Source organism: Aethalodelphis obliquidens, unplaced genomic scaffold (assembly GCF_003676395.1).
Source record: "Aethalodelphis obliquidens isolate GAN/ISIS:26980383/991018 unplaced genomic scaffold, ASM367639v1 scaffold131, whole genome shotgun sequence".
Classification (NCBI taxonomy): Eukaryota; Metazoa; Chordata; class Mammalia; order Artiodactyla; family Delphinidae; genus Aethalodelphis; species Aethalodelphis obliquidens.
In genome coordinates this window covers 183,530-208,862 of record NW_020838075.1, presented here as the reverse complement: position 1 = coordinate 208,862, position 25,333 = coordinate 183,530, and the positions used below count along the sequence as shown (strand labels likewise).

Genomic DNA, 25,333 nt, shown 5'->3' with positions numbered 1-25,333 from the left:
CCCTCACTCACCGGTCACGCCCACGGTGGACACGGGGCCCACACGCCGCCCCCCGTGCAGGCCATACAGGTGCATCTTGTACTTGCGCCCGGGCTCCAGGCCCCCAGCGGTCACCTCACTCTCCTCGCCCCCGACACGCACCACCTGGGGCCCGTCCCTGCCCTTGTACTGGATGGTGAAGGAGTCGAAGTGGCCCTGGGGGACGGTCCAGGAGAGGCTCAGCGAGTCCGGGGAGGATCCTGTCACCGTCAGCTCCCCCAGGAGGGGCTCCTCGGGGGCCTCCGAGGCCTCTGTGCTGGGTTCTGTGGGGCTGGGGGTGTCTTCCTCTGCAGCTGAGAAGGAGAGACACAGAGAGGGTGAGGCAGGGTCCCAGGTGATGTCCTTAGGTCTCCTCCCAAGCCTTGGCCCCGGCTCTGGGCCCTGAAGTCAGTTCAGAGAAGCCCGTCCTTGGGGCTGGGTGGTCCTGTTCAACTGACATCTCATAAACATGCCTGGAGCCTCCGGGGTCAGCTGTGGGGGACCAGGGCAGCCACCAGCATGGCTCACAGAGGCCCTTCCCTGCCCAGGGGGACACACTGGTCCTCAGGGAGCCTGGAGGAGGCACACAGGGCACCATGGCTCAGCCTCGAGTAGAGGGGCTTCCTGCACCCCACTCACCCATCACCTGAGAGAGGGTGATCCTCCCACGAGGTCCCACCCTAGGGCTTCCACCGTCCACTCACTTGTCACCCCGATGACAGAGACAGGGCCCATGCGCTGGCTGTCATGGAAGCCGTACAGGTTCATCTTGTACTTGTGGTCTGGCTCCAGGCCCGAGATGGTAACCTCGTCCTCGTACCCTGGCACCCTCACAGCCTTGGGCTGTCCGTCCCCGTTCTTGTACTGGATCAGGAAGTGGTCAAACTGGCCCTCAGGAATGGTCCAGGAGAGGCTCAGGGATTCGGGGGTGGCGTCTGTCACTGCCAGCTTCCCCAGGCGAGGCGTGACGTGAGGCTCAGGGGTGGTAGAGGGAGATTCTGAAGGTTCATTCTCTTCCTCATTTGGGGCTGAACACAGACATGGAGAGAGAAGGACCTGAGAGACGGGCACAGTGTCCACGGGGACTCTGCCCTCCTCCGGGCCCTCACAGCCACCTGGAAGGAAGCCGAGTGGGCAGAGTTCTTTTGCTCACCTGTCAGGGCCTCGACGTGCACAGGACCCACACGCTGCCCATCGTGGAGACCGTACAGGCTCACCAGGTATCTGTGGTCGGATTCCAGGCCAGAGAGGGTGATGTCATTCTGGTTGCCCCCTAAATGGAGTACTTGGAGTTTCCCCTCCTCGTCTGTGTACTGGACCTCAAAGGAGTCAAATTCTCCCTCAGTCACGGTCCAGGAGAGATGCAGGGTGTGTGGGGTGCCCTCCTCCACAGTCACCTCCCCCAGACGGGGCTCAGATGCTGGAGGGCTGGGGGCCTCAGTCTCAGCTTCGACTTCTTCCCTGGGGGCTGGTTCAGAGAGACAGGTAGAGATGGGTGACTGGTTTGTCACTGCACCAAGACTCTCCAAGAGGATGGAAGGAGGGGAGGAGGTGAAGACAAGAGGTCAGTAATAAAAAGGACCAACTACTGATACGCAGTGATGAATTTCAAAAGCATTATGTTAAGTGTAAGAAAAACACAAAAAACTGTGCACTGTATGATTCTGTTAAAGGAAAAGCTTAAAAAGGAAAAACTATAATGATAGAAAGCAATTAGTGACTGTCAGAAGCTGGGGGTGGGGAAACTGACTGCAAATGAGCATAGGGAAACTTCTGGAGTCAATGTTTTCTATGTTTGTTGTGGTAATGGTTTCATTGAATTATGAGCTTAACATGGGTGAATTTTATTGTATGTAAATTATGCCTCTATGAAGCTGATCCCTTCCCCCAAAAGAAGGAGTGTAGGGAGCTCTGAACTCGTGTGGCTCCACCAGACCAGGAGAGCCAGGCGGGCAGGAGGCACAGTGTGTCCCCCCAGCTGCACTCACCGGTCACGGCGACGGTGGAGATGGGACCCACACGCTTGCCCTTGTATAGCCCGTAGAGCAGCAGCTTGTACCTGCGGGCAGGGTCCAGGCCTGAGACACTGACCTCCCTGAGGCTGCCCTCCACGGGCACCACCTGGGGTTGCCCATCTCTGTCCTTATACTGGACCACAAAGGAGTCAAACTGGCCCTCAGGGACCGTCCACGAGAGGCCCACGGAGTCTGATGTCACGCTGGTCACCTGCAGCTCCTCCCCCAGACGTGGTTTTGTTCCAGCCTCGTCCACAGCTCTCCGGGTCTCTGAGATGGAAACACAGAGAGGAAATGGTTGCGTTGTTTCTTGAAGGCTGGGTGATGCTGAAGGGAAGGACTGAGAGGTCTAAAGACAGGGCTGTGCGATGGCTGCAACCTGCAGGGCTGGATCTTCCGGCTTGTGCAAGGAGAGGGGGCACTGGATCCCAGCCACAACAGCTGGAGCCAAACAACAACCGTGATGGCAGCCACCGTAACTGACCACAGGACCTTCCCCTGGCCTCCAGATCAGAGATGCCCCCCTGCAGGGGCTGCCCTCACCTGTGGTGCCCTCGGCGGTGAGGGGGCCACGGCGCCTCTTGCCCAGGAGGCCGTAGAGGAGGAATCTGTACTTGCGGCTGGCGTCCAGAGGGCCGATGGTGACTGAGCGCTCGTGGCCCTCTGCAGGCACCACCCGGGGCCCGTCCCTGTCCTTGAACTGGACCACAAAGGAGTCAAAGTGGCCCTCGGGGACTGTCCAGGAGAGGCGCAGTGAGTCTGGGGTGGGGTCTGTCACCCACAGCTCCCCGAGGCGGGGTGGGGCTCCTGGGCTGGTGTCACCTCGAGCAACTGACAGAGAGGAAAGGTTCTTGTGTTTATTTTTTTTTTTCCAAAACGACTCCTTGACTGCCTCCCACTGGAGAATGGAAAAACCCAGAACTGCCCAAATGATCAGTGCTTCCCCCCAATATTTCCATCACCCTCCCATGCCTGCCAGCATCCCCAACTGGCCCTGCCTCTGTCCACTTAACCAGCGCAGGGAGGGGTCTTCTGTCCTGAGGCATCTCTGGGAGAAGAGATTCCCTAGCTAGCTGTTTATCTTATTCCTCTTGCTGTCCAGGCTCTAAGCACCTAATAGAGACTATTTCCTTAGCAGGGTGCAGCTTATCACAGGCTTGGTCTGCTTATTTCCTTTGGCCAAGGAACCCACTCTTTGTGATCTGACTGCTCCCTGGGGAAATCCAAGGGTCCTGGGGATGTCAGAGGGGGAACAGGATCCCTGATGGGGGCAGACAGCTGGTGGGGAGGTAAGGTATTACGATGGAGGTGACCCTCATAGGACCCAGTGGAGGAGTGGGGGCTGCCTATGTGTGAGGCGGGTATGGGGAGAAGAAGGGGAGCTCAGACGGGAGAAGGATCTGGTATCTGCCCAAGAGGCCATCCCGAGGCCTGAGAAGGAGCTGGCCTTCTGACTTCTTGGACAGCAAGGATGCTGACGGCATTGTTATTGTGAGAGTTTTCTGGCAACAGGGAGCCCCCAGGGGCAGGGGAGTGCCTGGACCAAAACCCAAGACAGGGGCACAGCTGGGCTGGGCCTGACTGGGTCTGACTGCGCAGCCAGTCTTGGGCTCCTCTGGTCCCCAGTTTCTGAAGCTCCAGGAAGAGGGCAGAGGAGGAAAGGGGTCCCTCTGGGGAGGCAGATATGGGACCCAGTGTGTCTGGGCCAGTAGGTGGGAAACTGGGTGAGAGTCAGAGGGAAGACTCCTCAGGAGGTGATGGCTACACAGGGCTGAGGACTCACAGGCCAAGGGAGGTGGAACGGCTCCTGGCTCCCTCCCCCGTATCTAGCCCTGCTGTTTCTCCTGTTCCACCTTCCAGGAAGGGGTCTGAAGGAGGCTCCCCCGTTCAACAGAAGTAGGAATTATGAGAAGAGGGGAAAAGTCAGCAGGGGAAACTGATCCAGGAACTGACCCCATTTTCCTGGTTCTCATCTGCCTGGGATCGGGGCAGGCAATGTGGCTTTTCAAATAAAACGGAAGAGGTGGATGAAGCGGAGACCCGGCAGAAGGGAAAGGTGATAGGGCAGCGTGAGGAAGGGCAGCAGGGCTGGGGCCTCAGGCTCAGCTTCGTGGGGGTCCCTCTCACCTGTCTTTGCCTCCACAGAGACTGGGCTGTGGTGTTTCCCGTCCTGGATCCCAAAGAGCAGGAACTTGTACTTCCTGTTGGGCTCCAGGCCGGCGATGGTGACCTCACGCTGGTCTGCAGCCACAGGCACCGCCTGGGGCTGCCTGTCCCTGTCCTTGTACTGGACCACGAAGGAGTCGAATTCACCCTCGGGGACTGTCCAGGAGAGGCCCACGGAGTCCGGGGTCACATCCGTCACTGTCAGCTCCCGCAGACGTGGCTCAAGGGGGCGCTCTGTGCCCGGGGCTGGAGAGAGCGGAGCTAGGATCCAGGAGGACAAAGAACATGGCTGAGACCTCTGGCGGGAGAAATCCCCCCTCACAGGGCGGCTGGGCTCCGAGGGCCTTAGAGGGCTTTGAACTGAGATGGGAAACAGTTACATCTCTTTTGCACTGATCTCTAAGTGAAATGTAGCATTTCTTTCAATGATGAATATAGGAAACCAACCACGGTGGTACTAGCAGTGCTTGTAACCCTGTCACCAATAGGAATCACAGAGATTGTCACATCACCTTAAAATTACTGCAGAAACTTCAAAATACCCTTTACAGAGATTGGTTCAAGATGGCGGAGTAGAAGGACGTGAGCTCACTCCCTCTTGCAAGAGCACTGGAGTCACAACTAACTGCTGAACAATCATCGACAGGAAGACACTGGAACTCACCAAAAAAGATACCCCACATCCAAAGACAAAGGAGAAGTCACAGTGAGATGGTAGAGGGGTGCAATCACAATAAAATCAAATCCCATTAACTGCTAGGTGGGTGACTCACAGACTGGAGAACACTTATACTACAGAAGTCCACCTACTGGAGTGAAGGTTCTGAGCCCCACGTCAGGCTTCCCAAACTGGGGGTCGGGCAATGGGAGGAGGAATTCCCAGAGAATCAAACTTTGAAGGCTAGTGGGATTTGATTGCAGGACTTCGACAGGACTGGGGAAACAGAGACTCCACTCTGGGAGGGCACATACAAAGTAGTGTGCACATCAGAAACCAGGGGAAGGAGCAGTGAACCCAGAGGAGGCTGAAGCAGACCTACCTGCTAGTGTTGGAGGGTCTCCTGCAGAGGCCGGTGGTGGCTGTGGCTCATTATGAGGACAAGGACACTGGCAGCAGAAGTTCTGGGAAGTACTTCCTGGCATAACCCTTCCCGGAGTCCACCATTAGCCCCACCAAAGAGCCGGGTAGGCTCCAGTGCTGGGCCGCCTCAGGCCAAACAACCAACAGGGAAGGAACCCAGCCCCACCCATCAGCAGACAAGTGGATTAAAGTTTTACTGAGCTCTGCCCACCAGAGCAACACCCAGCTCTACCCACCACCAGTCCCTCCCATCAGGAAACTTGCACAAGCCTCTTAGATAGCCTCATCTACCAGAGGGCAGATAGCAGAAGCAAGAAGAGCTACAATCCTGCAGCCTGTGGAACAAAAACCACATTCACAGAAAGATAGACAAGACGAAAAGGCAGAGGGCTATGTACCAGATGAAGGAACAAGATAAAACACTAGAAAAACAACTAAATGAAGTGGAGATAGGCAACCTTCCAGAAAAAGAATTCAGAATAATGATAGTGAAGATGATCCAGGATTTCGGGAAAAGAATGGAGGCAAAGATAGAGAAGATGCGCGAAATGTTTAACAAAGACATAGAAGAATTAAAGAACAAACAAACAGAGATGAGCAATACAATAACTGAAATGAAAACTACACTAGAAGGAATCAACAGCAGGATAACTGAGGCAGAGAAAGGATAAGTGACCTGGAAGACAGAATGGTGGAATTCACTGCTGCTGAACAGAATAAAGAAAAAAGAATGAAAAGAAGTGAAGACAGACTAAGAGACCTCTGGGACAACATTAAACGCAACAACATTTGCATTATAGGAGTCCCAGAAGGAGAAGAGAGAGAGAAAGGACCCAAGAAAATATTTGAAGAGATTATAGTCAAAAACTTCCCTAACATGGGAAAGGAAAGAGCCACCCAAGTCCAGGAAGCGCAGAGAATCCCATAGAGGATAAACCCAAGGAGAAACACGCGGAGACACATAGTAATCAAATTGGCAAAAACTAAAGACAAAGAAAAATTATTGAAAGCAGCAAGGGAAAAACGACAAACAACATACAAGGGAACTCCCATAAGGTTAACAGCTGATTTCTCAGCAGAAACTCTACAAGCCAGATGGGGGTGGTATGACATATTTAAAGTGATGAAAGGGAAGAACCTACAACAAAGATTACTCTACCCGGCAAGGATCTCATTCAGATTTGATGGAGAAATCAAAAGCTTTACAGACAAGCAAAAGCTAAGAGAATTCAGCACCACCAAACCAGCTCTACAACAAATGCTAAAGGAACTTCTCTAAGTGGGAAACACAAGAGAAAAAAAGGACCTACAAAAACAAACCCAAAACAATTAAGAAAATGGTCATAGGAACATACATATCGATAATTACCTTACATGTGAATGGATTAAATGCTCCAACCAAAAGACACAGGCTTGCTGAATGGATACAAAAACAAGACCCATATATATGCTGTCTACAAGAGACCCACTTCAGGCATAGGGACACATACAGACTGAAAGTGAGGGGATGGAAAGAGATACTCCATTCAAATGGAAATCACAAGAAAGCTGGAGTAGCAATACTCATATCAGATAAAATAGACTTTAAAATAAAGAATGTTACAAGAGACAACAAAGGACACTACATAATGATCAAGGGATCAATCCAAGAAGAAGATATAACAATTATAAATATATATGCACCCAACATAGGAGCACCTCAATAAGGCAACTGCTAACAGCTGTAAGAGAGGAAATCGACAGTAACACAATAATAGTGGGGGACTTTAACACCTCACTTACACCAATGGACAGATCAGCCACACAGAAAATTAATAAGGAAACGCAAGCTTTAAATGGCACAATAGACCAGATAGATTTAATTGATATTTATAGGACATTCCATCCAAAAACAGCAGATTACACTTTCTTCTCAAGTGCACACGGAACCTTCTCCAGTATAGATCACATCTTGGGTCACAAATCAAGCCTCAGTAAATTTAAGAAAACTGAAATCATATCAAGCATTTTTTTTTTTTTTTTTTTGCGGCCTGCGGGCCTCTCACTGCTGTGGCCTCTGCCGTTGCGGAGCACAGGCTCCGGACGCACAGGCTCAGCGGCCATGGCTCACAGGCCCAGCCGCTCCGCGGCATGTGGGATCTTCCCAGACTGGGGCACGAACCCGGTGCCCCGGGTTCATGCTTGATATGGGAAGCCCCATATCAAGCATTTTTTCTGACCACAACACTATGAGATTAGAAATCAATTACAGGGAAAAAAATTTTAAAAACACAAACACATGGAGGCTAAACAATACGTTACTAAATAACCAAGAGATCACTGAGGAAATCAAAGAAGAAATCAAAAAAAACCTAGAGACAAATTACAATGAAAACATGACTATCCAAAACCTATGGGATGCAGCAAAAGCAGTTCTAAGAGGGAAGTTTGTAGCAATAAAAGCCTACCTCAAGAAACAAGAAAAATCTCAAATAAACAATCTAACCTGACACCCAAAGGAACTAGAGAAAGAACAAACAAAGCCCAAAGTTAGTAGAAGGAAAGAAATCATAAAGATCAGAGCAGAAATAAATGAAATAGAAACAAAGAAAACAATAGCAAAGATCAATAAAACTAAAAGATGGTTCTTTGAGAAGATAAACAAATTGATAAACCATTAGCCAGACTCATCAAGAAAAAGAGGGAACCTACTAGAGAAGGGACTTGAGGATATGGGGAGGGGGAAGGGTAAACTGTGACAAAGTGAGAGAGTGGCATGGACATATATACACTACCAAACATAAAATAGATAGCTAGTGGGAAACAACTGCATAGCACAGGGAGATCAGCTAGGTGGTTTGTGACCACCTAGAGGGGTGGGATAGGGAGGGTGGGAGGGAGGGAGATGCAAGAGGGAAAAGATATGGGAACATATGTATATGTATAACTGTGTCACTTTGTTATAAAGCAGAAACTAACATACCATTGTAAAACAATTATACTCCAATAAAGATGTTAAAAAAAACAAAATAAAATATGACACAAATGAACTTATCTATGAAACAGAAACAGAATCAGGGACATACAGAATAGACTGGTGGGACTTCCCTGGTGGCACAGTGGTTGAGAATCTGCCTGCCAATGCAGGGGACACGGGTTTGATCCCTGGTCCAGGAAGATCCCACATGCCATGGAGCAACTAAGCCCATGCACCACAACTACTGAGCCTGCGCTCTAGAGCCCGCGTGCCACAACTACTGAAGCCCGCATGCCTAGAGCCCACGCTCCGCAACAAGAGAATCCACCACAGTGAGAAGTCCGTGCACTGCAACAAGAGTAGTCCCTGCTCACGGCAACTGGAGAAAGCCCGCGCGCAGCAACAAAAACCCAACCCAGTCAAAAATAAATAAAATTAAATATTTAAAAAAAAAGAAAAAGAGGGAGAGGACTCAAATCAATAAAATTAGAAACGAAAAAGGAGAAGTTACAACAGACACTGCAGAAATACAAAGCATCCTAAGAGACTACTATAAGCAACTCTATGGAATAAAATGGACAACCTGGAAGAAACGGACAAATTCTTAGAAAGGTATAACCTTCCAAGACTGAACCAGGAAGAAATAGAAAATATGAACTGACCAATCACAAGTAATGAAATTGAAACTGTGATTAAAAATCTTACAACAAACAAAAGTCCAGGACCAGATGGCTTCACATGTGAATTCTATCAAACATTTAGAGAAGAGCTAACACCCATCCTTCTCAAACTCTTCCAAAAGTTGCAGAGGAAGGAACACTCCCAAACTCATTCTATGAGGCCACCATCACCCTGATACCAAAACCAGACAAAGATGCTACAAAAAGAAAATTACAGACCAATATCACTGATGAATACAGATGCAAAAATCCTCAACAAAATACTAGCAAACAGAATCCAACAACACATTAAAAGGATCATACACCATGATCAAGTGGGATTTATCCCAGGGATGCAAGGATTCTTCAATATACGCAAATCAATCAATGTGATACACTGTATTAACAAACTGAAGAATAAAAACCATATGATCATCTCAATAGATGCAGAAAAAGCTTTTGACAAAATTCAACACCCATTTATGATAAAAACTCTCCAGAAAGTGGACATAGAGGTAACCTACCTCAACATAATAAAGGCCATATACGACAAACCCACAGCAAACATCATTCTCAATGGTGAAAAACTGAAAGCGTTTCCTCTAAGATCAGGAACAAGACAAGGATGTCCACTCTCACCACTATTATTCAACATAGTTTTTGAAGTCCTAGCCATGGCAATCAGAGAAGAAAAAGACATAAAAGGAATACACATTGGAAAAGAAGAAGTAAAACTGTCACTGTTTGCAGATGACATGATACTATACATAGAGAATCCTAAAGATGCCACCAGAAATCTACTAGAGCTAATAAATGAATTTGGTAAAGATGCAGGATATAAAATTAATGCACAGAAATCTCTTGCATTCCTATACACTAATGATGAAAAATCTGAAAGAGAAATTAAGGAAATACTCCCATTTACCACTGTAACAAAAAGAATAAAACACCTAGGAATAAACCTACCTAGGGAGACAAAAGACCTGTATGCAGAAAATTATAAGACACTGATGAAAGAAATTAAAGATAATACAAACAGATGGAGAGATATACCATGTTATTGGATTGGAAGAATCAATATTGTGAAAATGACTATACTACCAAAGCAATCTACAGATTCAGTGAAATCCCTATCAAATTACCAATGGCATTTTTACAGAACTAGAACAAAAAAATCTTAAAATTTGTATGGAAACACAAAAGACCCTGAATAGCCAAAGCAGTCTTGAGGGAAAAAAACATAACTGGAGGAATCAGACTCCCTGACTTCAGATGATACTACAAAGCTACAGTAATCAAGACAATATGGTACTGGCACAAAAACAGAAATATAGATCAATGGAACAGGATAGAAAGCCCAGAGGTAAACTCACACATCTATGGTCAACTAATCTATGACAAAGGAGGCAAGGATATCAAATGGAGAAAAGACAGTCTCTTCAATAAGTGGTGCTGGGAAAACTGGACAGCTACATGTAAAAGAATGAAATTAGAACACTCCCTAACACCATACACAAAAATAAACTCAAAATGGATTAGAGACCTAAATGTAAGACTGGACACTATCAAACTCTTAGAGGAAAACACTCTTTGACATAAATCACAGCAAGATCTTTTTTGATCCACCTCCTAGAGTAATGGAAATAAAAGCAAAAATAAACAAATGGGACCTAATGAAACTTAAAAGCTTTTGCAAAGCAAAGAAAACTACAAACAAGACGAAAAGACAACCCTCAGAATGGGAGAAAATATTTGCAAACGAATCAATGGACAAAGGATTAATCTCCAAAATATATAAACAGCTCATGCAGCTCAATATTAAAAAAACAAACAACCCAGTCCAAAAATGGGCAGAAGACCTAAATAGACATTTCTCCAAAGAAGACATACCGATGGCCAAGAAGCACATGAAAAGCTGCTCAACATCACTAATTATTAGAGAAATGCAAGTCAAAACTACAATGAGGTATCACCTCACACCAGTTAGAATGGGCATCATCAGAAAATCTATAAACAGCAAATGCTGGAAAGGGTGTGGAGAAAAGGGAACCCTCTTGCACTGTTGGTAAGAATGTAAACTGATACAGCCACTATGGAGAACAGTATGGAGGTTCCTTAAAAAACTAAAAATAGAATTACCATATGACCCAGAAATCCCACTACTGGGCATATACCCAGTATATGAGAAAACCATAATTCAAAAAGACACATGCACCCCAATGTTCATTGCAGCACTATTTACAATAGCCAGGTCATGGAAGCAGCCTAAAAGCCCATCAACAAATGATAAAGAAGATGTGGTACATATATACAATGGAATATTACTCAGCCGTAAGAAAGAACGAAATTGGGTGATTTGTGGAGACGTGGATGGACCTAGAGTCTGTCATACAGAGTGAAGTAAGTCAGAAAGAGAAAAACAAATATTGTATATTAACGCATATATGTGGAACCTAGAGAAATGGTGCAGATGAACCGGTTTGCAGGGCAGAAGTTGAGACACAGATGTAGAGAACAAATGTATGGACACCAAGGGGGGAAAGTGGCGGGGGTGGTGGTGGTGGTGGTGGGATGAACTGGGAGATTGGGATTGACATGTATACACTAATATGTATAAATTGGATAACTAATAAGAACCTGCTGTATAAAAAGATAAAATAAAATTCAAAAATTAAAAAAAATACTCTTTACACTCATCACTGCTTCTAAATGTGGGTAGGTTATTAAACATGCCACTAAGTCTTGCTATTTAATGAACTAATGATGAAGTTCCTGTATTACTGAATCATAAATTCGAGTTTTAAAATATTTTTGATAATTGGTTAATCAATAGAATTGGTTACCTTTGTAATCCTATGTGTTTTACTTTATGGATTTTAAGACATTGCTCTGAAAGGGGTTTACTGGTCTCACCAGACACCATAGCACAAAACTGGTGGCAACCTGTGCCCAGGAAGCATGAGGGGTGGGAGAGGCTGGGAGCCACGAGCAAGGGCCGCTTCCCTGAGGGAGCGAGATTCTGGCTTGGCCAGAAGGGAACACAGCTCAGGCCAGGGGGCTGAGGGCCCCTGAGAAGAGATTCAAGGGATGTGTGTTCTTTAACCCCAATGGAAAAGGGCAGCAGGGGGAGGTGGTAGCTGGGTCCAAGTCACAGCAGGTTGTAAAGAGAGGGAAGGAAGCAGCTGTGGACAGTCAGAGAGACAGCGTTTGGCTAGACTCAGGTCAGATGGGAGGAAGACAATCCTGCCTGGGGGAGGAGACAGAGTGGAGGTGGAGACTGGAGGGTAGGGAAGGTTCCAGCTCAGGAGAGGAGCCAAGGGCTCAGGTAATAGACTGGGGAGGACCTGCAGGGGCCACTGAGGCAGGACCTGAGAGAGAGGCTAGGGGAGGGGGTGGCCCCGGGTAACCAGGGATGGGATCTACCTTTACCCACGCTCACTCACCAGTCATGGCTACCACAGAGAGGGGGCCCATGCGCTGCCCACCATGTAGCCCGTACAAGTTCATCTTGTATTTGCGTGCAGGCTCCAGGCCGGGGACAGTGGCCTCTCGCTGGTCTGCGGCCACAGGCACCGCCTGGGGCTGCCCGTCCCTGTCCTTGTACTGGACCACGAAGGAGTCAAACTGGCCCTCAGGGACTGTCCATGCAAGGCCCACGGAGCTGGGGGTCACATCTGTCACTGTCAGCTCCCCGAGGCGTGGCTCCCGGGGGGGCTCGGTGGCTGCGGGAGTCTCTTCTGGTTGTGGAGCTGAGATAGAGATGGTGGGAGGCTGTTAGGAAAAGCCCCTCTTCCCCTTGTAGTAATTATGTGTGTTGTTTTTGTGGTGCCCACCGGGTGGTTCTGATGTAAGACTACACTGATTGGCAACATCTGTCTGGCCAACAACCCTTCACTAAATCCCTGCCAGAATCCGGGGCTGTGCTTGCGGGGAGAGGTGTCAGCCACCACTGAGATCCTGGGAAAGTGGCTGAAGTTCCATCTGTGCATCTCTGGCTCCAAAGACCTCCCTTCCAGACCTCCCTGCTGGCCCCCAGACTTGTGTTTGCTCAGCGTCTTCCTTGGGTGCCTAACTGATGTCTCAAACTCAACAAGTCCAAAACCGAGCTCAGGGGCTGCTGCCACACCTGCTCCCTCCCCAGCTTTCCCACCTCAGCAAAACCACAGCTTCATTCTCCGAGTCATCCCTGAGTCCTCTCTTCCACCCCTCGGCCGGCCTGCGAGGAAATCCTGTCCGCACTACCTTCAGAAGCTGACCCCCTTCCCCCTCCCCAACTCCACCGCCACCATCTCTAAGCACACATGCTCTTACTGGACTATAGCACAGTCTCCTAAATCCCCTCCCTCCTCCACCCTCATCCCCTTTGCTCTGTTCCCCACTGTTAACACATTAGTCAGAGTCTGTTCCCGCAATGGCTTCCATCTCACTCAGAGAAAAAAACAGGTCCTTACAATGACCTCCAAGGCCCCACCTGTTTATCTCTCACATCACCCTCCCCATTCCAAAACACTCCTCACTGGTCCACAGACATTCAGGCACCTTCCCTCTGCTCCGGATGCTCTTCCCCAGAGGCCTGCGTGGCTTGTCCTCTCCCTCCTGCAGGTCCTTTTCTCAGGGAGGCCCTTTCCTGCCTGCTTCCCGCCCACTCACCATCTCACCTACTGGGCTTTGCTTTTCTCCCCAGCTCTTGTCACTGTCACATACGGTCTCACTGACATATTTGTGCAATTTGGTGCCTGTCTCCCTCTGACAGAATGTGAGCTCTCAGCAGGAGCTTTGCCTTGTTCGCTGCTGTGTCCCCAGCACTGGCACCCAGTGGGTGCTCCACAAATGTTTGTTAAATGAATGAATGGTCTGCACGTCTGGAAAAGGCCAAGCTCAGGACCTGCTGGTCCCCATTGCCCCAGAATGAGCTGAGTCTGGGAAGCCCTGCTCATTAGTGACCAGCCTGGAAGGTGGTCCCAAGAGGCAACTGGCAGAGGGGTAGCTGGGTGAGTGGGGTTCCCAAGAGCTTGTTTCTCTGGCTCCTGTGGGAGGACAAGACTAGGCTCTGTACTGATAAAACCTGCTTTAAAAACAGGCTGGGGGCTTCCCTGGTTGCGCAGTGGTTGAGAGTCCGCCTGCCGATGCAGGGGACACGGGTTCGTGACCCGGTCTGGGAGGATCCCACATGCCGCGGAGTGGCTGGGCCTGTGAGCCGTGGCCACTGGGCCTGCGCATCTGGAGCCTATGCTCCGCTACGGGAGAGGCCACAATGGTGAGAGGCCCACGAACCACAAAAAAAAAAAAAAAAAAACAGGCTGGCATGGGACTTCCCTGGTGGTCCAGTGGTTAGGGCTCCACGCTTCCACTGTAGGGGGCACGGGTTCAATCCCTGGCCGGGGAACTAAGATCCCACCAGCCGTGTGGTGTGGCCAGGCTGGAGTTGAGGCCTCAGGAGGATAGCAATAAGTCTGAGTGGGGAGGGCAGGGATGCAGGCAGCTGAAGGTGGGCCAGAACAACCATCACGTACTGAGCTTCTCCCAGGTACAGGTGCCAGGCCACGCGTGCGTTGTGTTTCATTTCATTTGCCTTCTAGCTCTGCTGGTTCCTTTAGCATCCGTTTCCTGCGTCTCTGTACTTCTTTCCATGAGAGAGAGAAACTGTCCCTCACCATCAAGCCTTATCATTGGTGGTCTGGCTTAACTGGGAAAGGTGGAATGATAGCTACCCATGAGTACCGCAGGCCCTATGCTGCCTTTGGCATAATCCTTTCCCAAGTTAGCCCTGTTTCTAAAGCTGCATGCTAGTTCTTCTCCTAGCAGTGGTTCACCACGCGCTGTGCGCCAGGGGCCGGCCCCGGGTCAGCTCCGCGGGCTCCAGCTGCCTATCACCTTCCTGCTCAGACGATGAGCGCCATCGCACAGCTAAGAGCTGAGAAGCCAGGAACGGAACTCAGTTGCTCCGATTCCAAGATTCAGTTTTCCTCTACTGCACCGCCTCAGTCAGTGCCCGACACTGTCCATCCTTACCCAGGGACCAGTGTGGCTGCCCTGGACAGATGGACGGACTGAGGGTGGCTCCAGGAAAAACCTCGGCCACATTTTCTGGGCCTGGCATGAGCCTCCATCCTGCTACTTCAGGCCTGCAGGACAGGACCTCAGGATTTCCCCTCTCCCTACTCTCTGTGCTGACTAAAGAAAGAAAAGAAGTCGGGAGTGGAAGCTTCTGGAAACTAAGCCAACCAAGTCCCTTTGAGAAGTACAGAAACCATGCTCTGGAAACCTGTTTCTCTGCTTTTTAAAATCTTCCCCTTTATATTAAAAGTTGCTTTTGAAAAAGCTGTGTCTTTGTTTCAGTGAACAAAGGGGAAAAGAGATGCCCCTTGCTGGGGCCAAGCTGGGCAGATTAGCAGGAGGGTCCCAGAGGCCTGTCTGTGATGTGGCCCCTCACGCTGGGGCTCTGGAGAGTAGGTGCCCAGGCTGGTCCTCTGTGGTGGCTGAGTGGCCCTGTACCCGGGTGGAAGGGACATTCTTCCTTGCTATAACCACTCACTGGATGAGCAGTAAAGAAAGTTTCCAGCCGCACTGGTGCAGAGGGCAACGTCTCATGGACATTCTGAATATTTAAGCTGAACCAGCCAAAGGGGACCCCAGGCTAAGGACAAATGTAGTAACCATAGCAGCAAACATTGCCAGCATGTTTACTTGCTGCCAGACCCTTTCTTAGGTCTGTTAACTCATTTAATCTCACAACGGTTCCGTGAGGTAGGTGTTACTATCCCCATTTTACAGCTGAGGAAACAGGCACAGAAAGTTTAAGACTTGCTCAAAGTCATGCAGCTGGTTGTAGCCCAGTCCCCCGTGAGCTGTTCTTTCTAGGTCTTCCACAGGCAGGTGGGGAAGGCAATGGAGGGCAATGCCACAGGGAGGCTGGGGGCCACTGGTGGGACGAAAACAAACAAGCCCCCGGCCTCACTCACCGGTCACGCCCACGGTGGACACGGGGCCCACACGCCGCCCCCCGTGCAGGCCGTACAGGTGCATCTTGTACTTGCGCCCGGGCTCCAGGCCCCCAGCGGTCACCTCACTCTCCTCGCCCCCGACACGCACCACCTGGGGCCCGTCCCTGCCCTTGTACTGGATGGTGAAGGAGTCAAAGTGGCCCTGGGGGACGGTCCAGGAGAGGCTCAGCGAGTCCGGGGAGGATCCTGTCACCGTCAGCTCCCCCAGGAGGGGCTCCTCGGGGGCCTCCGAGGCCTCTGTGCTGGGTTCTGTGGGGCTGGGGGTGTCTTCCTCTGCAGCTGAGAAGGAGAGACACAGAGAGGGTGAGGCAGGGTCCCAGGTGATGTCCTTGGGTCTCCTCCCAAGCCTTGGCCCCGGCTCCAGGCCCTGAAGTCAGTTCAGAGAAGCCCGTCCTTGGGGCTGGGTGGTCCTGCTTAGCTGACATCTCATAAACATGCCTGGAGCCTCCAGGGTCAGCTGTGGGGGACCAGGGCAGCCACCAGCATGGCTCACAGAGGCCCTTCCCTGCCCAGGGGGACACACTGGTCCTCAGGGAGCCTGGAGGAGGCACACAGGGCACTATGGCTCAGCCTCGAGTAGAGGGGCCTCCTGCACCCCACTCACCCATCACCTGAGAGAGGGTGATCCTCCCACGAGGTCCCACCCTGGGGCTTCCACCATCCACTCACTTGTCACCCCGATGACAGAGACGGGGCCCACACGCTGGCTGTCATGGAAGCCGTACAGGTTCATCTTGTACTTGTGGTCTGGCTCCAGGCCCGAGATGGTGACCCCGTCCTGGTGCCCAGGCACCCTCATCACCTTGGGCTGCCCATCCCTGTCTCTGTACTGGACGGTGAAAGAGTTGAAGTGGCCCTGGGGGACGGTCCAGGAGAGGCTCAGCGAGTCCGGGGAGGATCCTATCACCGTCAGCTCCCCCAGGAGGGGCTCCTCGGGGGGCTCTGGTGCCTCTGTGCTGGGTTCTGTGGGGCTGAGGGTCTCGTCCATGCCTTCCTGCGGGGCTGAGAGAAGAGATTAGACTTTACAGGTGATGTGCTTTGTGGTGATGTTAATCGTGACAATAAAGTACATTTGGCAAATATACTCTTCAAGCTGTCAGCTTAGGGGTTCCTGTAGCCTCTGTATTAGCCATTCAGTAACTCATCAAAGGAGACAGGGCTGAGACAGGCCCCTAAACCTCGTCAGTGCTGGACGACTGCACTGTGGGGGTAGGGGGCCACCTCTCACGTCTGAGAAAGGAGACGAGCTGGGAAGAGAGGGAACTCTGAGGGATGCTTCTCTGCTGTGTTCATGGACAGTGCTGAGCACAGGAGAGCGAGGGGGCAGTAAGGCTTCTTCCCACTGTGTTCCTCCCTTTCAGCTCCACTGACCAGGACAGGAAATGGGATGTGCTCCGCTAAGGCTTCCCTGGGCAACCCTGCCTCTCCCTCCACTTCAGACAAGAGCGGGAGCGGGGCGTGGGCGGGGGAGATGTTGCGGATGGCGCTGGGGGCTGTGGAGGGCCGTGCTCTTCCCCGGCCTGGGCTAGAGTCACAGCCCCGAGGCATCTGCCCACCGTCTGCAGCAGCTAGGTCTTTGCTGAGGCTCCATGGGGCGGGGAGACTGGCACAGGGAAGCCAGCCCTTCTGTGACTCACTCCACGGTCCATGGGGGACTGCTAAGGAGACAGGAGATTGAGGAGGCAGCAGGCAAGAATGATAACCCAGGCAAGGATGGGGAAGGTGGGGAGGTGAGGGAGAAAAAGGATACTGGGAAGCGAGAGGGTCAGGGAGAAATAGTAGCTCACTCTTCAATGGCAGTTTTGATGTGCCAGGCACTGTTCTAGGTGCCATATATATATTAACTCATTTAATTCTAACAACTCTGTGAAGCTGTTACCATCATCATCCCCATTTAACAGATGAGAAAGCTGAGGCCCAGAGAGGTTCAGTAACTTGCACAAGATCCCAGAGCTAGGATTAAAATCCAGGCAGTTGGCTCTAGAGCCCATGCTCCCAACCGCGATGCCACACAGCCATGGAAATGGTGCTGGATGGGGGAGGCTGGGCCCATGGAGGAATGCAGGGCAGGGGGGCTGAAAGTGAGCCCTTTGCCCTGCTCCAAGCTGGCTGGGAGTCAGGGAGTCAGGGGGCTGGGAGGAGGCTGGGGAAACATGGAGCTCATGTCCCTTGGATTTGCCAGCTCTGAACAGAGCAGCTATGGCGGGAGGGTGTGGGCAGCAGGCAACAGAAGCGCAGAAATGACCACAACCTGAGCCAGGGGAAGAAGGCCAGCAAAGACCGCGGGGAAAGAACACAGGGGCTGAGGACATCCACAGGGAGGACAGCCCGGGACGAAGGGGAGATTCCCAGTGCTCAGAATGTGGGAAATGGGGTCTGTTCTTGGAGATGGAGAAGCAGGGCCAAGAAAGTTTGGTCAGGGGCTGGCGGCTGGATGCAAAGTCCTGGGATGTCGGGAAGTAGACTGTGGAGGTTTGGCAGAACTGGAGCCGAGAAAGAGAAGGTGGAGGGAAGTGTGAAGGATCCCTGGTCAGGTCCTGCTCACAGGGCTGTGGGTTGGCCAGGGAGGGAGCCCCGTGCAGCCCTGACTCACCTGTGGTGGCCACCACGGACACAGGCCCCACGCGCTGCCTGCCATGAAGCCCGTAGAGGTTCATCTTATACTTCCGGTCAGACTCCAGGCCGGGGATGGTGACCTCATTCTCATGCCCCCTGATGGGCACTGCCTGGGCCCGCCCCTGCGCATCCTTGTACTGGACCATGAAGGAGTCAAAAGCGCCCTGGGCCACCGTCCAGGACAGGCGCAGGGAGTCTGGGGCGCTGCCAGTCACTGTCAGCTCCCCCAGCAGGGGCTGCTCAGGGGACTCTGGGTGGCGGGGCTCCTCTCTCTTCTCTGGGGCTGTAAATAAGAGGATCCAGGCAGGGCTGAGCTGGCAGAACCCCAGGATTGGGGCCTGGGGTTTGGACAGGTTGTCACACCTGTGGGAGTCTCTACGCAACTAGCACGAGTGATGAACTCTGAGAAATCTGGCGCAACCAGGGTATGACACACCTTCTGGGCCTTGGGGAGCAGCTGAACAGGATGAAAGGGTCCCAGCAGTGCGGGGGAGGCTGGCTGGCCCTGAGCCCAAAAGCAGGGCCAGGATTCGGAGTCAGCCATCTCGCTGGGAGGCCCCAGCTGGTTCCTGGCTGGGGGCAAGCGTGCGGGAGACTGGGAGGGGTCACATGGGGGCTTGGGTGGCCGCTACTCACCAGTGGTACCATCGGCCGTGAGGGGGCCGTGCCGCTTCTTGTCGACAATCCCAAACAGAGTGAATCTGTACTTGTGGTCAGGGTCCAGCGGGGAGACAATGACCGAGCGCTCGGGGGCTTCCACGGGCACCACCTGGGGCCGTCCGTCCCTGTCCCTGTACTGGACCACGAAGGAGTCAAACTGGCCCTCAGGGACAGTCCAGGAGAGGTGCAGCGAATCTGGGGTGGGATCTGTCACCCACAGCTTTCCCAGGCGAGGTGGACTCACTGAGCTGGAATCCGTCTGAGGCACTAGAAAGAGCAGGTAGAGAGAAGGGAGGGACACAGGTCAAAGGATAAGAAGGAACCCATCTCCCACCTGGGGATGCCGTGTGAGGTTGTACAGGCTGTTCACTACACAAAAGGTGCATGGTGGAGGGAGCACTGAGGGGCTGAAATCCAGCCAGTGCTCTGCTTGCCAACCCTGGCAAAGGGCTATGCCCACCTGGAAGAAGGGGTGCTTTCTTTGATGGGGCACAAAAGCACTGTATGGACTAGTGTGGCCCTGACTCGTTCTGCAGCCTGGAAAGGGCTTCAGAGAGACGGGAGCCCAGCCAGCCCCTTCCACATCTCCACGGCCAGGGAAGTCTTCCAGGACAGCCTCTACTGTTTCCAGGCCTAAAAACTAGCTGCTTTCTTCTCCAAGAGAGGGAAGCTTGGTCCTTGGCGCATTCTTACGTGGGAGAGCCCCCCACACCTGCGCTCTGGGCCCCACTTCCTCCTTTCCTACCCTCCCTCCCTGGGCTGTGCCACGTGCATTTACACAAGCTCCTCCGCGCAGCTCCGTCGCCCTCCAGCCTCCACCCTCCCTCTCTGCTCTCTAGTCCCAGCCCAAATTCCAGAAGGAGATGTCTACACTGCTTGTAGTCATGTCCTCACCTACCTCACCCTCCCAACCCAGCTCCAGCCTCCACCAGCCGCTCTCACCGGGGTGAGTGGTGACCTCGCCATTGCTAAGTTCAGTGGACACTCTGTAGCCTTGACTCACTCTTACGGAATCTGACATGTCTGACCGCGCCCTTCACTTTGGCATCCCTCTCCCCAATTCACCCTGCAGGCACCCCTTCCTCTGCTCTTGCCCTGAGTGTTAGCCATCTCCAGGGTTCCAGTGGCCATGTCTCTTCTCCCTGCCCCCCGGCTTCTGCCTGTTGGGACACCCACACCCCCTCTTCAGGCCTTTCCTCTGCTCTCCAGGCCCATGAGGGCAGCAGGATGACCCTATGGCCCCGTCACTTTCTGCTTGAGTGACCTGGCCCTCTCTGCGCCTCAGTTCTCCTCACCTGTGACATGAGCATGCCTCACAGGGCTGCTTATGAGGGTGAAGTGCGATGATACACTTAGAACATCTTGAACACATCTGACACTTAACGAATGCTCGAAAGATGTTTAACTAAGTGTCCCCCGCTGCACTGCTCCTCACATCCGTTGCCCCTTGCCTCAGGGAATAGGACTGCCCTCTCCAGCTATCCTCTGCAGCAGCCTCAGTGTTATTTGTAAGATAAATATTGAATTATGTCACTCTCTCACGTAAAGCCCTTCGGCGGCTCCCTAGGGTCCTCAGATGAGGTCCAAGTGACTCAGTCGGACACATGAGACCAGTGAGATCAGTGCCCTCAGCTGCCAGGTGCCCTGCCCCTCGCCCAGAGGAAAGAGGCTTTGATTCTCTTACAGGGCCACACTCTCTCCTGCCTCACTCTCCCTCTGTTTGCTCTACCCTCCTCAACCTCCCTGCCTGACCACCACAATTTTCCCTTCAGGATTCATCTCCGGCACCACCTTCTCCAGGGAGCCTTCCTGGACTTGCCGAAGCACTGGGCAGACCCACTTCAGGACTGTGCAGAGGGCAGAGGCAGGGGTGTGTGTGACCCCTCTCACTTACAGATCTTGGCTTCAGCCACCAGGGGGCCATGCCTCTTCTTGCCCACGAGCCCGTACAGGACGAATTTGTACTTGCGGCCGATGTCCAGGTTGGAGATGAGGGCTGAGCGCTGGGGTCCCTCTACAGGCACCACCTGGGGCCTGTCCCTGTCTTTGTATTGGATCACGAAGGAGTCAAACTCGCCCTCAGGGACCGTCCAGTGCAGAAGCAGGGAGTTGGAAGTCATGTCCGTCACCATCAGCTTGCCCAGGTGTGGCGGGGCCAAGGGCTGCCCAGGCTTCTCCCCATCCCTGTCTGGGGTGTGGGGCAAAGCAAAGCACGTGGGCTCAAGCACTGCCTTGTCCCCAGGCTCCTTCCCTCTCCTCTGCCCACTGGCTCACTCCATCCTGGACAGCTCCCTTCCCAGAAGCCTCCATTCCCCACCCTCTGTTCTCCGGGACCAGCCTTTCTAAGAAGGTGGGCATTTCTCCCCAGTCTCTGCTCTGGAGTGAGAGCTTTGGCTCTGCCCTTGCGATAACTGCCTCCCCACTCACAAAGGTCCCAGTCCCTCTTCACACCAAGGTCTCTGGGGGAGCTTCAGGTCCCCTGTGGTTTTCCCTGAGAGTTCAGAACTTTGCCATTGCTGTTTCAGAGCAGTCTGAAGACGCCTCGGTCCACCTGACCTCCTCCCTCTCTTACCGCCCTCTCCCCAGTGGTGAGCTTGATCTGGAGCTGCAGGGAGAGCTGGCTAAGGGGACCAGGGGGTGCTGTCCACTGCAGGCTGGGCTCGCAGGGTGAGGGGCAGCGCCACTGTCCTAGCCTGTCCAGGGAGGGGATGGCAGGGGCTTGGGAGAAGGGAAAGGGAGGAGAGGGCTGAGGGTCAGGATCCTCAGGGCCAGACGCCTCCCCACACCCACCCTGAGAGACATAGTGGGCGGGCTGGGGCAGAGGAGTAACCAGGAAGTGGGGGCAGGGCGATTCTGCACAAAGAAAGCTGTAAGCGGAGAGCCAGGGGGCCAACAGCCTCTCTCCTTGAATCCTCGTCCCATCCTTTGACTTTTGTCCTCTCATCTACTACTTTGCCTGGAGTACTCCCCTCCCTGGCCCACCCTACCATTGTGCTAAGACCCCCTCCATCCCTCTTGCCTCTGAACCCTCAACTCCTTTTCTCTCCTTGTTTCTCCTACCACCCTGACCCAAACACCAGCCCTGCCCTTCAATCTCCACCCCACCTCTGAAATCCTAATGGCCCAGCCCCTCCCCCAACCTCAGGACATTGGTCTTGAGCAGAATCCAGGTTGTACCCATAATGCCTTGGTAGATGAGAGGAGCAGAGGGCTCGCCCCCAGAGGGCACCCCACGAAGTGACAGCTCATAGGGGGATCCAGGAGGGGGTGAGGGCAGCAGAGCCTGACGGGCATCCCCTGGCAGTAGTTCCTCATGTGCCCTAGGCCCTTCAGGCACCCGTAGGCGCAGCTGGAAGTGGGCAAAGGTGTCAGGCTGGGCAGTCCAGGCCACGCGGAGGTGCCCTGTCTTGTCTCTGCCCAGCACCCTCAACTCTGCCAGCTCCTGGGGTCGCTGCTGCAGGACAGGGGCCTGAGCCCCTTGAGTCGTTGAAGGGCCTGAGGGAGGAGGCTCATCAGTGGCCCCCAGGAGGTCTGAGGGGGAGGACCCTGGGAAGAGGCAGGGGGAGAAAAACAGGAGAGTGGAGTATGAGAGTCAGAAAGGAAACCCTGGCCCCCAGGCTCTGCCCTCTAGCCTCTAAGAGCCTACAGACCCTCCCTTTTCTGCTCCTGGATCACCCCCTGGGTCACCTCATCATCCCAAACGTGCACCACAGTCCTGCACAGACAGGCCCGCAGGTAATAAATAAAAGAAATAAAGTCTGCCATCCCTCGTCCCACAAGGCTCCTGTGACCTCCAGCCCCGACAGACCACCATGTCCCTCCCCACAGGAACCCCTTCCCCACTGGGTGGTGGTCGTGACTTCCAATAGTGCTGCAGTGACAAGCCTGGAAGAAAGGAGGAGACGGTGGTGTTAGGGGAGGAGGGTACAGAGAGAGTAGGTAGTGAGAAGAGAGGGAAGAGGGGATGGGGGGATGGACATCCAGCTCAGGTGGCATCTGGGCCCTGTGGGGGAAGAAGAGGTCCAGAACCCTCCCCACGACAGCCACAGAGCGCCCCTTCCCTGAGCCAGGACGTCGTTCCTGTGGGAGAGACAAGTGTGAAGTGAGACAGGAGGTTGGAAAGGCAGCTCAAGAAGCAGTGGTTTCACCTCTCACACACACATGCTGCCTAATGGCTTCAAGGCCACCTCCAAGCAGCTCCGATGTGTCCCTTTGAGGTTGGGGCCAAATTGTGGAAAACAGTAACCATGACCACAGTCTTCAGCCGCTCTCACCACCGTGAGTCAGAGTGGGGAACCACTGGTTTCTCTCCCTACCCGACCCAAACTGCTCCAGACACTGCCCCTCCCACCAAATGCCCCTTCTGTTGCCTAGAACAGGATTCCTGGCAGAAGTGTCCTAGGAACCCAAGTGAAAATCAGACAGTCCCAAAGAACAGGTCTCCTTGACCTTGGGTATCCACCAGGACCCTGAGGGTGGAGGTGGCGTCTAGGGACGTGAGAAAGTGCGCTTTGTTGCGGGGGTTCTCTTGGAGCCTGGACCAGGTAGGGCTTGAAGACAGAGCGTGCGGTGGGGTGGCAGCCGGAGCAGTGAGGCAGCGGGAGGAACTCATGGATGCCGACTCCAGTGGCAGGTGAGACTGGGCAGGAGATGGGTGGTCCCGCGGCCCCACCTACACTACCTGTGGTTGTGATGAAGGCGTAGGACTTGGAGGTCTGCCCTGCCCGCACCCCGTGGACCTCCACGTGGTAGGTGGTACCGGGCTTGAGATCTGGCAGACTGACGGTGCGCGTGGTGCCCGGCACGGTCAGCTCCCCGCCGGGGCCCTCTGCGGGCGGCTGGGGCCGCCAGCGCAGCACCACGCGCTCGAAGTAGCCGCGGAGCCCATCGAGGGACACGAGTAGTGCGCCGTCGGCGGAACTGCCCAGCACCTCGGGCTTGGGGTGGCGGGGAGCAGCCACCCGGTCGACGCCTTCGGGCGAGAGGCCGTAGGTGCCCTGGTTGGAGTCCCGCTTCCAGGTGCCCGAGTCGGGGCTGGAGGCGGGGTGGGAGCGACGGGCCGGGGGTGCGGGGGAGCTGGTGGGGATGGCCGCCGCCAGGCGACGCCGCTGCAGGTATTCGTGGATGTGGCGCGCCACCGACGTGTAGGTCTGGTTGGCCCGCAGTGGGTAGCCGTGAGCCCGCAGGTGGCGCTCCAGGTCCTGCGCGGTGCCGCGGAAGCGGCCCAGCTCGTCCGTCAGGTTGCCCCACGCCCGCCGAGGGGGCTGGGGTAGGTTCGGCCCGGGCCGAGACTCCGCCTCCCCCTCCTCCGCCGGCCGCGAGGGCCGAGGGGGGACTGGTGGGCGCGGGGGCCGCGGGGCCGGGACCGGCCGGGGCCGGGGCCTGGGGGACGGGGCTGGGGCGTGCGCCTCCGGGTGACTGAAGTGGCCTGGTGCTGCCGGGGCGGAAAAAGGGGGAGGGGGAGAGCCGGTCAGTGGCAGCCCCCCACCAATCCCTGCACTCCTCCCCGCGGCAGTTCCTCCCACCGTCCCTCCCACCGTCCCTCCCACCGGAGCCAGAGGCCTCCTCCTGTGCCCCAGCCCCACCTGGAAAGAGAATCGAGAGAAAGGAGTTAGTGTCCCAGGATTCCCTCACCCCGTGCCCTCCAAGCCCGCCACTGTTGGTGCCCTAGAGAGAAGAAACCAGCGGGTGGGGCCCTGTGTCTGAAGGAGAGAAAGGGGAGTGGGAGGAGAGACTGCGAGCTACAGCGAGGTGGGCGTCCCTCTGTCACAGGAAAAGAAAAGAAAGATCCAGGCATCTGTTAAGAGACCTTGAGGGTTAGTGGAAAATTACTGCTGAGACCTAAGTCCCCCAATCCCCAATCCTAAAGTCAACAGGAGTGCTGATCTCTCATCTGCCTAATTCCAATCTCTCCAAGATCTGACCACTGACTGAGCTCAAGGGCTGTCCCTGTGTCCAAGTTTGGATCAGAACCTTCCCCATCTGGGTGGGTCGGACAGCATCTCCTATTTACTGCTTCTTTGCATGAGGCAGCTCCTCCCAAACTCCAGCCCACAGCCTTCCTACAGTACTCCAAGCACCTGAGAACTCCATCTCCGCAGAGCCCTTGGTGCACAGCAAGGCCCCCCAGCAGGTGCTTTGGGACTGCCACACACCCT

General features: G+C 53.7%; 1 protein-coding gene across 6 annotated transcripts in view; it reads right to left on the bottom strand.

Annotated features, from left to right (window-relative positions):
• TNXB (tenascin XB) overlaps positions 1-25,333 on the bottom strand; it is a 49,510-nt gene that overhangs the window by 8,447 nt on the left and 15,730 nt on the right. For 3 of the 6 annotated variants that reach the window (XM_027099285.1, XM_027099288.1, XM_027099286.1), the window contains 14 exons: positions 23,857-24,609; positions 22,353-22,721; positions 21,070-21,363; positions 19,152-19,442; positions 18,493-18,798; positions 16,569-16,901; positions 15,858-16,178; positions 12,339-12,644; positions 4,161-4,460; positions 2,577-2,864; positions 2,007-2,303; positions 1,172-1,486; positions 723-1,046; positions 12-332 (listed from right to left, as the gene is read on the bottom strand). In XM_027099285.1, coding sequence (XP_026955086.1) covers positions 12-332; positions 723-1,046; positions 1,172-1,486; positions 2,007-2,303; positions 2,577-2,864; positions 4,161-4,460; positions 12,339-12,644; positions 15,858-16,178; positions 16,569-16,901; positions 18,493-18,798; positions 19,152-19,442; positions 21,070-21,363; positions 22,353-22,721; positions 23,857-24,609 — 4,818 coding nt within the window. The remainder of the gene's footprint in view (positions 1-11; positions 333-722; positions 1,047-1,171; positions 1,487-2,006; positions 2,304-2,576; positions 2,865-4,160; positions 4,461-12,338; positions 12,645-15,857; positions 16,179-16,568; positions 16,902-18,492; positions 18,799-19,151; positions 19,443-21,069; positions 21,364-22,352; positions 22,722-23,856; positions 24,610-25,333) is intronic. The other 3 variants (XM_027099287.1, XM_027099289.1, XM_027099291.1) reach the window with 3 other exon arrangements.